Source organism: Macaca mulatta, chromosome 3 (assembly GCF_049350105.2).
Source record: "Macaca mulatta isolate MMU2019108-1 chromosome 3, T2T-MMU8v2.0, whole genome shotgun sequence".
NCBI classification, from domain to species: Eukaryota; Metazoa; Chordata; class Mammalia; order Primates; family Cercopithecidae; genus Macaca; species Macaca mulatta.
Window position 1 is genome coordinate 34,700,338 of NC_133408.1, and position 15,616 is coordinate 34,715,953.

General features: G+C 52.9%; 2 protein-coding genes across 2 annotated transcripts in view; one reads left to right on the plus strand and one right to left on the minus strand.

The window, feature by feature from the left end:
• PRKAR1B (protein kinase cAMP-dependent type I regulatory subunit beta) overlaps nucleotides 1-15,616 on the minus strand; it is a 482,327-nt gene that overhangs the window by 212,345 nt on the left and 254,366 nt on the right. The gene's annotated exons all lie outside the window — the stretch shown is intronic.
• DNAAF5 (dynein axonemal assembly factor 5) overlaps nucleotides 1-15,616 on the plus strand; it is a 54,851-nt gene that overhangs the window by 29,403 nt on the left and 9,832 nt on the right. Inside the window, exons 7-11 of the mRNA XM_028845424.2 lie at nucleotides 2,865-3,008; nucleotides 4,995-5,163; nucleotides 11,498-11,645; nucleotides 13,626-13,776; nucleotides 14,572-14,728. Coding sequence (XP_028701257.1) covers nucleotides 2,865-3,008; nucleotides 4,995-5,163; nucleotides 11,498-11,645; nucleotides 13,626-13,776; nucleotides 14,572-14,728 — 769 coding nt within the window. The remainder of the gene's footprint in view (nucleotides 1-2,864; nucleotides 3,009-4,994; nucleotides 5,164-11,497; nucleotides 11,646-13,625; nucleotides 13,777-14,571; nucleotides 14,729-15,616) is intronic.

Sequence of the window (15,616 nt, forward strand, 5' to 3'; positions counted from 1 at the left end):
CAGGCTGGTCTCGAACTCCTGACTTCAAGTGATCCGCCCACCTCGGCCTCCCAAAGTGGTGGGATTACAGGCGTGAGCCACCGCGCCTGGCCCCATTTTACTCCTTAGCAGACTTAAATTCTTGGCAAGAAAGGGTGAATGCACTTAGGTCTCCGTCAGAGTCAGGCCCATGGCTCTGTGCTCTTCCCGCGGCTGGCTGGGCTTTGTTTGTGTCATTCAGGAAGTCGATTATGTTTCCCGCAATTATTCTCCAGTAGCTATGAGAACAGGTTAAAAATGTCTTTCAAGAACAAACTGAAATTGTTTTAAAAGCCCATGTTCAAACAGAAGTCCGTGAAGATGTATTCTAAACTGAGCCTGGCTTCAACCCCCTGCCCTGGGGTTCACAGGAAATGGTTTTAGCAGTAGGTACTTCCAGGTGTCTTGGGCCCAGCAGCGCCCCTGGAGCTCGACAGAGGGGAACTGGAGTCTCCTGGGAGGGAGTTTAGGACAGGTGGGCGCCTAGAGTGAGGAAATGGGTAACTCACCAATTCGCCTCTCACGCAGGGAAGCCGGCAGTTCTGGGATGCCATTGCCATTGTTAAAACAGGAGTCTCTTGTGCTTTCTGAATTAAAAACTTTCCAATCTTAGATAACATTGTTTCAGAAAACAATGTTTGAAATACTCTTTCAAGAAATACTGAGAATTATTTCTTGCTGTATCTTTTTTCTTTTTCATTGTGTGTGTGTGTGTGTGTGTGTGTGTGTGTGTGTGTATGTAGGCAGACACTGAAAATCGTCTGGTCAAATATAGAGGAATCTGTAAATGTGAAGTCTTGTCAGTTCCTCCGAGACGGTGCTGCATTTGTGGCAGGAGGGTGGCGCTTGCTGCACAGGATGCCTGCTTCCCCGTTTGTTCCCGTGCTCGGAGGCGCAGTCAGCCAGGAGGGGCCATGTCTTCTAAATGCACCTTCCCTTTTTAACCGAAAAGATGGTAGCTCCTGAAATGTACATGACAGGTCATTCTAGAAAGCAGCCAGATAGTGTCCTCAGAAGTCAGCCAGTCAGTGCAGGCCTCAGAGAAATGGCTGCGGGAAAAGTCAGGAATGGAATAAAAACAGAAATCGGTAGCTTCTGTGGGAGTTGGGGCCACGACAGGGCCACTCTGCTCTGCCAGCTCCAAGGTAGACGGCGCCACGCAGCTCTGCCAGCTCCGAGGTGGACGGGGCCGCGCAGCTCCGTGTCTTCTGTGGGCCAGGGCGGGGCCACGCAGCTCCGCCAACTCCGAGGTGGACGGGGCCACGCAGCTCCGTGTCTTCTGTGGGCCAGGGCGGGGCCAGGGTGCAAGGACGGCGCTGTCGTATAGCGGGAGTGTTTTGTTTGGCATTTCGTGATTTACATCAGTGGGGAATGGGGCTTAGAGTTTTATAACTGATTAGGAAATTTAGAGCCAACCTATTGTCTAGCCAAATAATTACCAAACTTTTTTGAACTCACCCCCCCATTAGTAAGAAGCAGTTTAAACATAAGCCTCCAATATATGTACACTGTTGATAAATCACGTTTAAATTACATACATGACCACTGTCCTAACTCACTCTGTACTTTATGAAACATACATCAAATAGACATTAGAGGGATATTATAAGAAGTAAATACAGGCCAGGCGTGGTGATTCTTATCTGTAATCCCAGCCCTTTGGGAGGCCACGGCAGGAGGATCACTTAAGCCTAGGAGTTTGAGGCTGCAGTGAGCCACAGCTGCACCACTGCACTCCAGCCTGGGCAACAGAGCAAGACCCTGTCTCTGAAAAATAAGTTAAAATTTATTTAGAAAGAAGTAAGCATACACAAAGCCATAGGAATTCTTGGGTCCAGCACACGGCCACTGTGTTGTGGGCTTCAGATCCTGGCTGATTCACAGCGGATGAGGCTGGAGCTGGGAGGAGAAGCCTTCAACCAGCGCAGCCTTAGGTGCAGAGCTGAGACTCCACCTCCCCATCAATCAGGAAACACTTTAAACCATAGAATTTTGTCTTTGTTAAAACTTGGTATTATAGAAATATCCAAAAATGCACGGAAGAGGGGCAGGCGGCAGAGCGAAGATCCGCTAGCTTCAGTGCTGGCCAGCCCTTTGCATTCATGTTCTGCCTGCCTGGGGCCACTTTGGAGGGCGGGGAGAACTCGGGCGTGTTAAAAAGCAGATAATGCAATGCGCCGTCATTTCTCTCACAGGTACCGTGGTGTGCATCCCTAATGCGGCTTCTTCACCACATAGCTGAAGTGCCTGTTCCCATTTCACAAAATAAGCACAGATTCCTTAGCTCCCAGTCTGTGTTGAGTTTTCCCGTCGTCAAGCACGTCCTTCTGTGGTTGACGCGCCAGCACCTGGGGGCTGTCCCTGCGAGGGCTCTCCCATGCCCGCTGCCCCTTGTGAGCCATAGACTAGGAGCCCCGGGCGGGTTCTGTCAGCCCTGGGGCTGGGGCCAGGGCAGGAGCCCTGTATTAGTCCATTCTTATGCTGCTAATAAAGACCTACCAGAGACTAGGTAGTTTACAACGAAAAGAGGTTTCATGGACTCAGAGTTCCACATGGCTGGGGAGGCCTCACAATCACGGCGGCAGGCGAAGGAAGAGCAAAGTCACGTCTTCCATGGCGGCAGCAAGGGAGTGTGTGCAGGTTACTGCCCTTCATAAAACCATCAGATCTCGCGTGAGACTACCATGAGAACAGCACGGAAAATCCCACCCCCATGATTCGATTCCCTCCCACAGGGTTCCTCCCAGAACACGTGGGGATTATGGGAGCTGCAGTTCAAGATAGGATTCAGGTGAGGACACAGCCAAACTGTACCAAGCCCTGATGGTGCCACCGGTCTCTTCCAGGACCTCTACCTGGAGCGCCTGCTGCTGTGTGTGCAGACTCTGGTGTCTGTGTGTCGTGAGGACTGCGGCGTGGGCAGCCTGCAGCTCATGGACGTGCTGCTGACAATAGTGGCCCTTGCAAGTGTCACCGGCCTGAGGGACAAGGTAAGGCTGACGGTGGTGGCTGCTGCTTGGCCTCGTGGAGCTCACAGCTGGAAGGCATCTCTTAAGTGAGGGGAACTGTCTCCCACACATCCCCTCTGCGCGCAAGCCCCAGGCCTCAAACCTGTCTGACCAGCAAAGACCAGGGATTGAGAACCTTGCGGGTGAGTCCCCAGGTAACAGCCTTCGGGCAGCCCTCCGGCTGCCAGTGTATTCCGGCATCAGGGAGTGGAGACCGCTGTTTAATTTTAGGGTCCACAGTAAAGAAGCAAACAAGAAATAAGACATCACCTTTAAACCTGCGCACCTGAGTGGGGTTTAATAGAGCAGGTGTCGCCGTGCGCATCCCAGCACATCGGGAGACTGAGGCGGGTGGGTCACCTGAGGTTAGGAGTTCGAGACCATCCTGGCCAACGTGGTGAAACCCCGTCTCTACTGAAAATACAAAAAATTAGCTGGGCGTGGTGGCCAGCGCCTATAATCCCAGCTACTCAGGAGGCTGAGGCAGGAGAATCACTTCAACTGGGGAAGCAGAGGTTGCAGTGAGCCGAGATTGTGCCATTGCACTCCAGCCTGGGCTGGGCAACAGAGCGAGACTCCGTCTCAAAAAAAAAGAAAAATAGTGCACGTGTGACTGTGAGTCTACACAGAAGATACCACGATTTCCCACTCTAATTGCAGCGCAGCGTTCAGAATTAGTTCTCGCCCATGGGCTCCCTGTTTATGCCCCAAAATCATCTTTTTTTTCAGTGGAGTCTCTGTCGCCCAGGCTGGAGTGCAGTGGCACGATCTCAGCTCATTGCAACTTCCGCCTCCTGGGTTCAAGGCACTCTCCTGCCTCAGCCAACTGAGTAGCTGGGATTACAGGTGCTCGCCACCACACCCAGCTAATTTTTGTATTTTTAGTAGAGACAAGGTTTTGCCGTGTTGGCCAGGTTGGTCTCAAGCTCCTGACGGCAGGTGATCCACCTGTCTCAGCCTCCCAAAGGGCTAGGATCATAGGCATGAGCCACCGTGCCCGGCCATTATGCACAAAAGTCTTTTAACCCCAACCTCCTTGTGGGCTCCTCGGGCCCCTGGAGGCCGCAGTGTCTGTCTGCCTCTCTGGAAGCTGAGACTTAGTTCTTCTTCCTGTTCTGTCTCTGTGGACAGCCCGTCTCGGCAGGTTCTCTCTGATCTGGGAGATTCACGGTCTGAACGTACCACGGGGAACCTGGTGTGGAGGAGGCTGCTGCTCTCGCCTCCCTTCTTGGGGCCTCTTTAAAAACAAGCTTTCCAAGGGGCGTGTGTCTCAGCAGACGCTGTCACTGATAGGGCCTTAGATACCAGCGAAAGCAGTCTTTGCCTGCTGGCCATGGGGGAGGAAGCCAGGCAGCCCCAGATTCAGACTCCAGGCCTGAGGCAGTGGCCATCAGGGAGCCTCAGCCCTTCCTCTGTTCCTAAGCCCCCAAGGAGAGCAGCCAGCTAAAAGTAAAAGGCAGCCAAGGTTATCATCTCTCTCTGCCCCGTTTTACCTGGAGGTCTGGTCTGCTGGGCTTAACTCTTTAAGCCACTTGCCCGTCCGTCTCTGCCCCTCACTGCCTCAGAGGAGCCCTGCCTGTCTGGGGGGACACCCAGGGTCCGTGGGAGCCCCGGGACCACCTGTGCTGCGTGCGTCCCAGTGTGCACAGTGCCTGCCCAGGCAGACGCCCAGGGTCCGTGTGAGCCCCGGGACCACCCGTGCTGTGTGCGTCCCAGTGTGCACAGTGCTTGCTTCATGATACGCTGCAGAGACGGCGTTGGCGTGAATGGGATCAGGGTCTCACCCTACGCCTGTGGCTCTCACTCTCCTGCACCCTGGTCGGGGCTCCCTGTGGCAGCCTCCCTCCCGGTTATCCCGGCAGGCCCGGCCTGTGTGGTTCTTACGCGTGAGGGGGATGGTGAGTCCCGGCAGGCAGGCTTGAGCCCTGAGTGTTGGAATTGTCTCAGTCTCTGACTTGTAACCTCCAGGCACAGGAGACGATGGACTTGCTGGCCAGAGCGGAGGATGTCAGTGGCTGCCAGGACCTCTATCGCAAGCACATGGGTCCCCTCCTGGAGCGGGTGACCGCGTCGCACCTCGACTGGACAGCACACTCGCCAGAGCTCCTGCAGTTCAGTGTCATCATCACGCAGTCAGGTGAGCCGTCCCAGCAGGTGGTGAGCCGTGCCTGGCCCCGCCCAGGCCACACACCTGCTCCCCCGGGTGCTCAGCAGGTACCAGCACCGACCAGCTGAGCTATGATTCACTGAGGCGTATTTTTAAAAGTACCCAATAGTCACTCTTGCCTGTGGAGAACCAGCATTTTTTTTTTTATTTTTTTATTTTTTTTTTTTTTTTGAGACGGAGTCTCACTCTGTCCCCCTTGCTGGAGTGCAGTGGCCGGATCTCAGCTCACTGCAAGCTCCGCCTCCCGGGTTCAGGCCATTCTCCTGCCTCAGCCTCCGGAGTAGCTGGGACTACAGGCGCCCGCCACCTCGCCCGGCTAGTTTTTTTTGTATTTTTTAGTAGAGACGGGGTTTCACTGTGTTAGCCAGGATGGTCTCGATTTCCTGACCTCGTGATCCACCCGTCTCGGCCTCCCAAAGTGCTGGGATTACAGGCTTGAGCCACCGCGCCCGGCCGAGAACCAGCATTTTAAGGAGCATCGCGTTGAAGACTGTGGGACGCAGCTCTTCCACTTGGCCCGGGCACACGCTTTCATGTGAAACCTTCAAAGTGTGGTTTTCCGTGGCCTGTTTTGTAGCCTGGCTTCTTAAATACGTCTGGATTTTGTTGCAGAATGTAGTTGTCTGGCCACATGGGTGCTGTGTGTGTGACGTGGGGGCCTCGGCCCAGCCCCTCTGAGACCAGAATTTCTGCGGTTCTCTTTGAGTCTGCGAATCGGCCACTTTCCTGGGATGGACAGTGTGGCCCAGTGGGCTTCAGTGTGGGGCAAGATCTGCTGCAGAACTCTAAGGAGGCGTCCGTTCAGCAGCCATAGAGCCTTGGGACACACAGCCCGTGCTGCTCCGTGGGCCATGAACTCGCCGCAGTAGCTTTTCCTCGTTTGCCTCCCCAGCTCTCCCGCTCCCCTGTGCAGTTCCAAGTGCCCCCGCCTCCTGTTGGATGCGTGCACCAGGGCGGTCATGCTCTGCATCTGAGGACACTAAGATCGTTCTTACGCAATCTCTGTGCCTGGTAGGGACTCACCATTTTTTTTTGAGACCTGGAAAAATATCCAAATTTGTTCTTTGTCAGCTGTATTCAAAACTGTTTCCAAATTAGAAAAGAAAATACTAGCTGGGCATGGTGGCTCACACCTGTAATCCCAGCACTTTGGGAGGCTGAGGTGGGAGGATCACTTGAGCTTAGGAGTTTGAGACCAGCCTGGCCAACATGGCAAGGCCTCATCTCTCCAAAAAGATGAAGAAAAAAACTGCACGTGTACTTCTAAATCTAAAATTTAAAAATAATAAAATACAGTTAGCCAGGCGTGGTGATGCGCGCCTATGGTCCCAGCTACTCAGGAAGCTGAAGTGGGAGGATCGCTTGAGCCCAGGAGTTCGAGGCTTCAGTGAGCTGTGACTGCACCACTGCACTCCAGCCTGGGCAACAGAGCAAGCCATGTCTCTAAAACAAAAAAATAAAAACAAAGCTGGCGATTGCTGACGTGCACTCGAGGCATTAAACACTTTATGCCAGACGCTGCTCTGCAAGCCTTATGGCCGTCGGCTCGTCTACCCTCACAGCTGGCCTGTGTGGTGGGAACTGTGACCCCGTTTCACAGACAAGGAGGCAGAGCACAGGGAGCTCCCGAGGCAGCTACTTCAGGGCCTCCCTCAGCCTCTCTCCCACGGGCCTCCTGGGGATGGGGTCCCAGGGTATTCCATTTCAGATTTTTACTGAATGTTACTTCTTTTTTTTTTTTTTTTTTTTTTTTTTTTTTTTTTGAGACGGAGTCTGGCTCTGTCGCCCAGGCTGGAGTGCAGTGGCCGGATCTCAGCTCACTGCAAGCCCCGCCTCCCGGGTTCACGCCATTCTCCTGCCTCAGCCTCCCGAGTAGCTGGGACTACAGGCGCCCGCCACTCGCCCAGCTAATTTTTTTTGTATTTTAGTAGAGACGGGGTTTCACCGTGTTAGCCAGGATGGTCTCAATCTCCTGACCTCGTGATCCGCCCGTCTCGGCCTCCCAAAGTGCTGGGATTACAGGCTTGAGCCACCGCGCCCGGCACTGAATGTTACTTCTAACGACCTCTTGCACCAAATTACTGCAGCCTTCACCTCACAGTCCAGAAAATTGGGCACGCAAACCCCAAGAGACTCAGCTTGCAGTGAAGCCAGGACTCGCATTTACTGCAGCTCTGGTGGCTTCTCCACCCTCTGCTCTTCCTCTTTGCAGAAGCATTTCTTAAGGTGCTGGCGGAACTGATTGGCAGCTTAGAACATGCATCTCTTTGGAACCACATCTGTCATTTGCTGAAAGGCGGAAAGACTGCAGTGTGCTGTTCAATGTCAAGAGTTGGGTATAAAACTGCGTGGGGTTTTTTTTGTGTTTTTTTGTTTGTTTGTTTGAGACAGGGTCTCACTCTGTCACCCAGGCTGGCTGGAGTGCAGTGGTGCGATCACAGCTCACTGTAGCCTCGAACTTCCGGGCTCAAGGGATTTTTCTGCCTTAGCCTCCTAAGTAGATGGGATTGTAGGCGCACGCCACCTGGCTACTTTCGTATTTTTTATAGAAATGAGGTCATATAAACTGCCAGACTAGTCTTGAACTCTTGGGCTCAAGCCATCCTCCTGCCTCAGCCTCCTGACTAGCTGGGACCCCAGGCACCCACCACCACTCCTGGCTAATTTTTGTATTTTTTGTAGAGATGGGGTCTCTGTACATTGCCCCTCTTGATGTTGAGGCTGATCTCAAACTCCTAGGCTCAAACAGTCTTCCACCTCAGCCTCCCAAAGTGCTGGGATTACAGGTATGAGCCACTATGCTGGGTTTAAAACTGTATTTCCCAATGATTATTTTCTCTGAGCCCCACCTGAGCGCACACACGTGACGTGCTCTCGGGAATCGGGGGCACAATCTCAAATATAATAAATATTTCCAACATCGCGTCCTTGGGGATACAGATGATTTTTGTTTTCTTCTTTATTTTTTCTATGTTTTTCTAAGTTTTCTCTAATGAGCATGCACTCCTGTAATAAACAGAAGACAAAAGGATTAAAACAATTTTTTTAATAGGAGAAATTTTTAAATTTCTTATTTACAAAAGGAAGATACCTTTTAAATTTTACTTATTTTAAACATACAGAAAGGGATAACTTTCTAAACTTTGAGAGGACGGGGGAACTGCAAAGACGTTGATTTGACTACATTTGAACCCCAATAAAAGGAACACAGACTTAGGAAAGTATTTGCAGTAAGGATGACAGTGTGAGATCTTTGTTACATAAAGCTGACACAAAATGAGAATAAAGGCTGGGCACGGTGGCTCACGCCTGTAATCCCTGCACTTTGGGAAGCTGAGGCGGGTGGATCACAAGGTCAGGAGATTGAGACCGCGGTGAAACCCCATCTCTACTAAAAATACAAAAAAAAAAAAAATTAGCTGGGCGTGGTGGCGGGCGCCTGTAGTCCCAGCTACTCAGGAGGCTGAGGCAGGAGAATGGCGTGAACCCGGGAGGCGGAACTTGCAGTGAGCTGAGATCGTGCCCCTGCACTCCAGCCTGGGGGACAGAGCGAGACTCCGTCTCAAAAAAAAAAAAAAATGAGAATAAAAGCATTAAGAGTTGGGCTCGGTGGCCACGCCTGTAATCCCAGCACTCTGAGTCCACAACTGAGCAGCCTGCTCTGATGATGGAGGCTGAGGCAGGAGGCTCACGTGAGCCCAGGAGTTGAGGCTTCAGGGAGCTGTGACTGTACCACTGCACTCCAGCCCGGACAGCAGAGTGAGACCATGATTCCAAAAAACAAAAACCATTAACTCCCAAACTAACAGGCAAAATATCCAGATTTTATAAAAAAGAGAGTTAATACAACTAATGAGCAAATAGAGTGGGAACCATCCAGCTCTTCTAGTCATGAGGAAATATGAATTAAAGACTGGAGGGCCCCATTGTTTCCTTTATCCAGTTAAATGAAATAAACAGCTTCTGCCCAGGGTGGCTGAGCTGGGAGTGCCAAGGTGCTTTTGGAAAGCCGTCGGATGGTGCACATCTGGAATTGCCAGTATTTGGAAAACAGCGGGACATTGCGCATTTGGAATTGCCAACATCTTCACTCCTTTCATCCAGCAATCACATTCATGAGAATCTATCCTTCCTAAGGAAATAATTCTAATTATGGAAAAAGCTATGTACCCAAAAATAGGCATCAGGCATAATTTATAATTTAATAGCAGACATTGGAAGTGACCCCACTACCTCATACAAAGTTAAATACATAATGGTATTTCCATAGAAGAAATGCTCTGGCAACCATTAAACACAATTATCCTAAGCCTTTATAGCAGAATGGGAAGACAGGCGTGGTGTGATATGGAGGGAAAGTGAAGCCAGTGCAGAAGTGTCCGTGCTGCGAGCAGGAGCTCACCTGGGAAGGCAGACACGTGGTCTGGTGGAAGTGTCCGTGTTGCTAGCAGGAGCGTTCGTGCTGGGAGGGCAGACACATGGCCCAGGCGGAAGTGTCCGTGCTGTGAGCAGGAGCGCTGGTGCCGGGAAGGCAGACACGTGGCCCCGGGCATCGGGTTTGAACACTCTTGACAGCAAGTGGCCCACCCCTCAGCGCGCCTCTTACCTCCCATCCCAGGAGGTGGACGTGACCTGTCGACATTCGGCTGTTTTCTTTCTGTATTTAAGCCAGAAACTCTGTCTTCTTTCTAGTTTAAGATGTAAAGAGGGTGAAACAGTCAGAAACTGGGTCAGAAGCAGCATGGTTCTCGTGGCAGGGCGACACTTGGCCCGAGACTCCTGCCCTGGGAGGCTCAAGTCAGGCGTCCCAGCGGCTTCGAGGCAACCCCTCCTGCCTGGCTGTGTGAGGAGCCTCTCCAAGACACCAGCTGGTCCCACCGCGAGGCCTGAGCCAGGCCTGACTTTGAGCCAGAGCAGCGAGTACATCGCGTCTCCGTGTGGCAAGGGCAGGTGGGGGTCTCGGTCCACTACCGAGCAGCCTGCTCTGATGACCGCCAGTGCCAGGGAGAAGGCTCACATCGCGGGGTCCCCAGCGACGGCTCAGGGTGATGCACAGATGCTTGGATAAGCCAGCGGATGCTCCCTCTACACTAGCCCTGGGCCAGAGCGCCTCCCTCTGTGGCCCCAACCCAGTCCCCACCCTGCCCTTCAGCTCCTGAGCCTGCGGGCTGAGCCTGGCAGGAGATGCTACGGGGATCCTCGGGGCTGTCCTTGCCCTGTGATTTCTGGAGACTTACGGGGAGGCGGGGTGGCCCTACTGCGGTGGGGACCCGTTGGGGTGTAGGATGCACAGTGCAGGCGCCCACGCCTCGCACCCACTGGAGAGCAGCCGGGGTGCAGGAGGTTGGCCCTGAGTGTGGACGGGGTGATGGCTGCAACGCTGAGGGGCAGATATTAAATAACTTCCTTCACTAGAACAATTTATTTTGGTTGTTATTTCAACTATTGCTTGACTTTAATTTTTCAAAAAATTTAGAAAAGTTTAAGAAAAATAGAAGGTTGCTTTGTTTTGTTTTTGAGACAGAGTTTTGCTCTTGTTTCCCAGGCTGGAGTGCAATAGTGCGATCTCAGCTCACCACAACCTCCACCTCGCAGGTTCAAGCAGTTCTCCTGCCTCAGCCTCCCGAGCAGCTGGGATTACAGGCGCCCGCCACCACGCCCAGCTAATTTTGTATTTTTAATAGAGATGGGGTTTTCTCCATGTTGGTCAGGCTGGTCTCGAACTCCTGACCTCAGGTGGTCCACCGTCTCAGCTTCCCAAAGTGCTGGGATTACAGGAGTGAACCACCGCGCCCAGGTTTGGTTTTTTGTTTTTGTTTTTGAGACAGAGTCTCACTTTGTCGCCCAGGCTGGAGTGCAGTGGTGCGATCTCAGCTCACTTCAACCTCCGCCTCCCAGGTTCAAGTGATTCTCCTGCCTCAGCCTCCCAAGTAGGTGGGACTACAGGTACACACCACCATGCTAGGGTAATTTTTGTATTTTTAGTGGAGATGGGGTTTCACCCTGTTGACCAGGCTGGTCTCAAACTCTGGAACTCAGGTGATCCTCCCTCCTTGGCCTCCCAAAGGGCTGGGATTATAGGCGTGAGCCACCATGCCTGGCCAAATAGAAGGTTTCCATATGGAAAAGCATGATTGCTGCTTTTCTGTGATAATCACCTCACTGATTCAGAAAGAGGAAGGGGGAGGTGGTGGCCAATAGTGTCCTCTCCCAGGTGGGAGCGCCCGTGCCTGGGCCTGTGCTGGACGGGGCCACCTCCCGTCTCCCGAGGGCCATACACAGGAGCCTGTGCTGTGTCTTGCAGGCCCTGCCCTAGGAGAAGCCCTGCCACACGTCATGCCCACGCTCAGGGCCTGTCTGCAGCCCTCCCGAGACCCGCAGATGCGCCTGAAGCTGTTCTCCACCCTGTCCACTGTGCTGCTCAGAGCCACGGACACCATCGATTCCCAGGGGTAGGTCTGGGCTCTGCCTCTGCACGGCCCCCATCTCCCTCCCCAACAGCTCGCTGAACAAGGGGGTTCCCACCTCCCTCCTCCACTGTGAGTCTAAGGTGGGTCAGAGTGTCCTAACTCCCTCCCCAACAGCTCTCTGGGCAAGAGGTTCCCCACACCCAGTCTAAGGTGGGCGTATGCAATGATCCCTGAGCTTCACTGGCCCCGGAGCAGTCTGTCCATCCTCACTGGGTAAACACAGGCTCTCGGCAGGGAATGCACAGAGAAACACTAAGTCAAAGTCATGTCCGTGTGGCCATTAAAATTCCAGTGAATGAAAAAGTTTTAGGGAACATTAACTATTAATAGCTTATGTATTAGCCGTCCTCTGTTTTAAAAGCCTTCAGGCACTTTTCAAACCTAACAAAGAATTGATTCAATTACTACTGATGGTCAAAGTGGTAGAAATACCTCCCTATTATCTAAAAGAACTTTTAGGTGACAGTAAGACACCGAGGGCCTAGGGCCTCCAGTTGTACGGCTTTGAAGTAAGGGCCAGAAACACGGGTGCCCCCCAGAAGCGCTGGGAGGGGCAGTGGAGGAAGAGGCCCCGCCCGGGTGCTGCTGCTGAGGCAGCTCTTAGAGCCCTGCCGCTTACTTTGTTATGAGCAAAATGTGCCGTCAGTTGGGTCCCACCCCCACCTGTGCAGCTGGATCTGGCTGCATCAGCACCGGGACCCGCCCCAGCAGCAAACGCGTCAAAGTGGAAAGCAGTTCACACACCGGAGCCTCACGTGGAAAGAATCCAGCGTTCAGACTTTCTCCTTCATGACCCTCATCTCTGCTCTCGGCCCTCAGCCCGCCCGTCGTACTGCAGGAAATATTGTTTCCTGCTTGTCTTCAAAAACTTCAGGGTTTAGAACGGACCATAGAAAGATATGAACAGAGAGCCGTGACAGCCGTCCAGCTTGCAGGCTGATATTTGTGCAGATACCATGCAGATAACACAGCAGGGTCCAGGCCCTTCCCTCTGGAACTCACGCCTGCCTGTATTTTGGGAGGAACCGTGGGGCAGGTTCTGCCCAGGAGCAGTTAACTGCGGAGCACAGCTTCCACATCCGGGCTGAGTTCCCAAAGAAAGTGCACTAACAGCGTCTTGTGGAAGGCGGTTGGTGTCAGGAGAAGTAAAGTGTTGAGATGGCAGTGATTTTAGTAAACTCATTAGCTATTTTAATAGGAAAGATTTTTTTTAATCCGTTTGGTTTTTATTTTTTTTATTTTTTTGAGATGGAGTCTCGCTCTGTTGCCCAGGCTGGAGTGCAGTGGCACAATCTCGGCTCACTGCAAGCTCCGCCTCCCGGGTTCACGCCATTCTCCTGCCTCAGCCTCCCCAGTAGCTGGGACTACAGGCGCCCGCCATCACACCCGGCTAATTTTTTATGTTTTTAGTAGAGAGGGGGTTTCACCGTGTTAGCCAGGATGGTCTCGATCTCCTGACCTCGTGATCCGCCTGTTTCCGCACCTGTGGCCCTCCCATCCTGCCTCTCTGAAGCCACAGCGACTGTCCTTGCTGGACGGAGGGTTATGTAGCTGGAGAGACAGCCTATTTCTGGGGGAGGGATACAGACGGGAAGGGGCTCACTGGGTGCTGCCAACACCACCACGGCTGCCCTTGCCCAGGCGCCACTCAAGCCTCCTTTTGGAGCTAGGAGTGGGAGAGGCTAAAAGTGCACCCTCAGCCCAGGGCCTCTGGCTTTCTTTCTCTGGCCGCAGGAGAGGCCAGCTGCACGGGCACCGCTGTCTCCCGGGTGGGGTTGGGTCTGCAGGAACCTCCCACTTCACAATGAGAAGCAGCTCCTGAGAGGAGGAGGGGCCTCGTGTTTTGGGGTCGAGTTCGTTTTCCTGTTTGGCTCCCCCTCAGCCCCATTCATCCCCAGACTGAAACATTCCTTCCGAGTGCTTGTCCAGCCTCCTCATCTGCCGTCTCTGCTCCGGTTCCAGGCAGTTTCCCAGCTACCTCGAGACAGTGACGAAGGACATCCTGGCCCCCAATCTGCAGTGGCACGCAGGGAGGACAGCCGCGGCCATCCGCACGGCTGCCGTGTCCTGCCTCTGGGCGCTCACCAGCAGTGAGGTCCTGTCGGCAAAGCAGGTACGGGGCTCCCTGCGTGCTCGGTGGACAGTGGCCGGGGACTGCACGGGCTTCCCGGCGCCCGGCGGGACTCCCACAGCAGGAACGTGGGGAGGCAGCCGCTGCACCTCCACCTGGGGCCTGTACCCCCGGAGTCTCTCCCCACACTGGCCGCAGCAGGGTGGGAGCCAGCAGCGGGTCCGCGGTTCAGACAGCGGGCGAGAGAGCGGGAGCCCGGCCGTGGGCCCGGCCAGCCCCGTGTGCTGCAGGTTTCGCTGCCCTGGATGAGTGTGGGGTTTCTCGGGTTTGCGGCCCCACGCTGGCTACAAGACCAGGAGTCGAATCCCAGGATCCAGGCTAGAGGACAGGCCGGGGCTTTCCACGTCTTTTCTGTGAACATTTCCCGCTGGGACCAGGCGTCAGAAAACAGACGCTGATGCCCGCCCCGTCCTGGCCACCGCCCAGCGGGAAGATGCTGCCCCTGTGCCCGCGTGACGTGAGCGCCACCTCCTGGTACACACAGGGTGGTGCGGTTGGTGCTCCAGCTACAAGCCCCACATCAGTGGGGTCCAGGCGAGCCATTACCCTGGTGCAGGGTTAGTGCCTCACCCAGGAGTTGTAAACAGTGTACGTGTTTTTTAAAAATCAAGTAAGCAAGTTAAAAATTGCTCAAAATCTAAATTTTACAATCAAGATTCAAGCGTACTTCTGAGGTAAAGCTTTCAAGCCCCATAAGTCCTTCCAGGCAGGAGTGCACGGATGGTGAGCCCCCCCAGGACAGATATGAGTCACGTCGTATGTGTTTGCCGATTGCAGATACAGGACGTGCAGGAAACACTGATGCCTCAGGTCCTGACCACCCTGGAGGAGGATTCACAGATGACACGACTGATTTCATGCCGTATTATCAACACGTTCTTAAAAACCTCGGGCAGCATGACGGATCCAGAGAAACTCATCAAGATTTATCCTGGTAGGACATTTCTGTTGTTCACAGCCTATGTAGATACAGTCGGCCCTCCGTATCCCTGGGTTCCATTTGCATCCATGGAGTCAGCCAACCTCAGATCAAAAGTATCTGGGGCAGGGTGCAGTGGCTCACACCTGTAATTCCAGCACTTTAGGCAGGAGGATTGCTTGAGCCCAGGAATTTGAGAGCAGCCTGGGCAACATAGTGAGACCCCATCTCAACAAAAAATTTAAAAATTAGCCAGGACTGGTGGCACACACCTGTAGTCCCAGCTACTCGGGAGGCTGAGGCAGGAGGATCGCTTGAGCCCAGCCTGGGCAACAGACCAAGACCCTGTCTTTAAAAGTAGATATATGTGTCTGCGTGTGTGTATATAGATAGAGAGAGAAAGAGATATATATGGCTATATATATACATGTTTGTACATTAACACGTACAAACACAAATTTGTATGTATATTTGCATATATAAATATGTATGTTTTGGGGGGCAGAATTCCACAATTCCAAAAAGCAAAGCTTGAGTGTGTTGAGCACCGAGTACAACGTTGAACCCGCGTGAAGGAAGCGTCGCATGGACACTGCATTTGGCATTAAAACAACGTTGAACCCGCGTGAAGGACAGTGTGGGACATTGTATTTGGCATTAAACGTAATCTAGAGATGATTGAAGGTGTGCAGGAAGATGTATGTGGGTTGTGTGCAAATACTATGCCTTTTTTTTTTATCAGAGACTTGAGCATTTGAGGATTTTATCAGAGACTTGAGCATTTGAGGATTTTGGTATCCTGGAGGGAGTGGATTCTTAGAACCAAACTCCACAGATACCAAGGGACTACTGTATTTAGGTTTGACAGTGGTTTGTTTTATAGAAAAAAGTAGAAAATGTGGC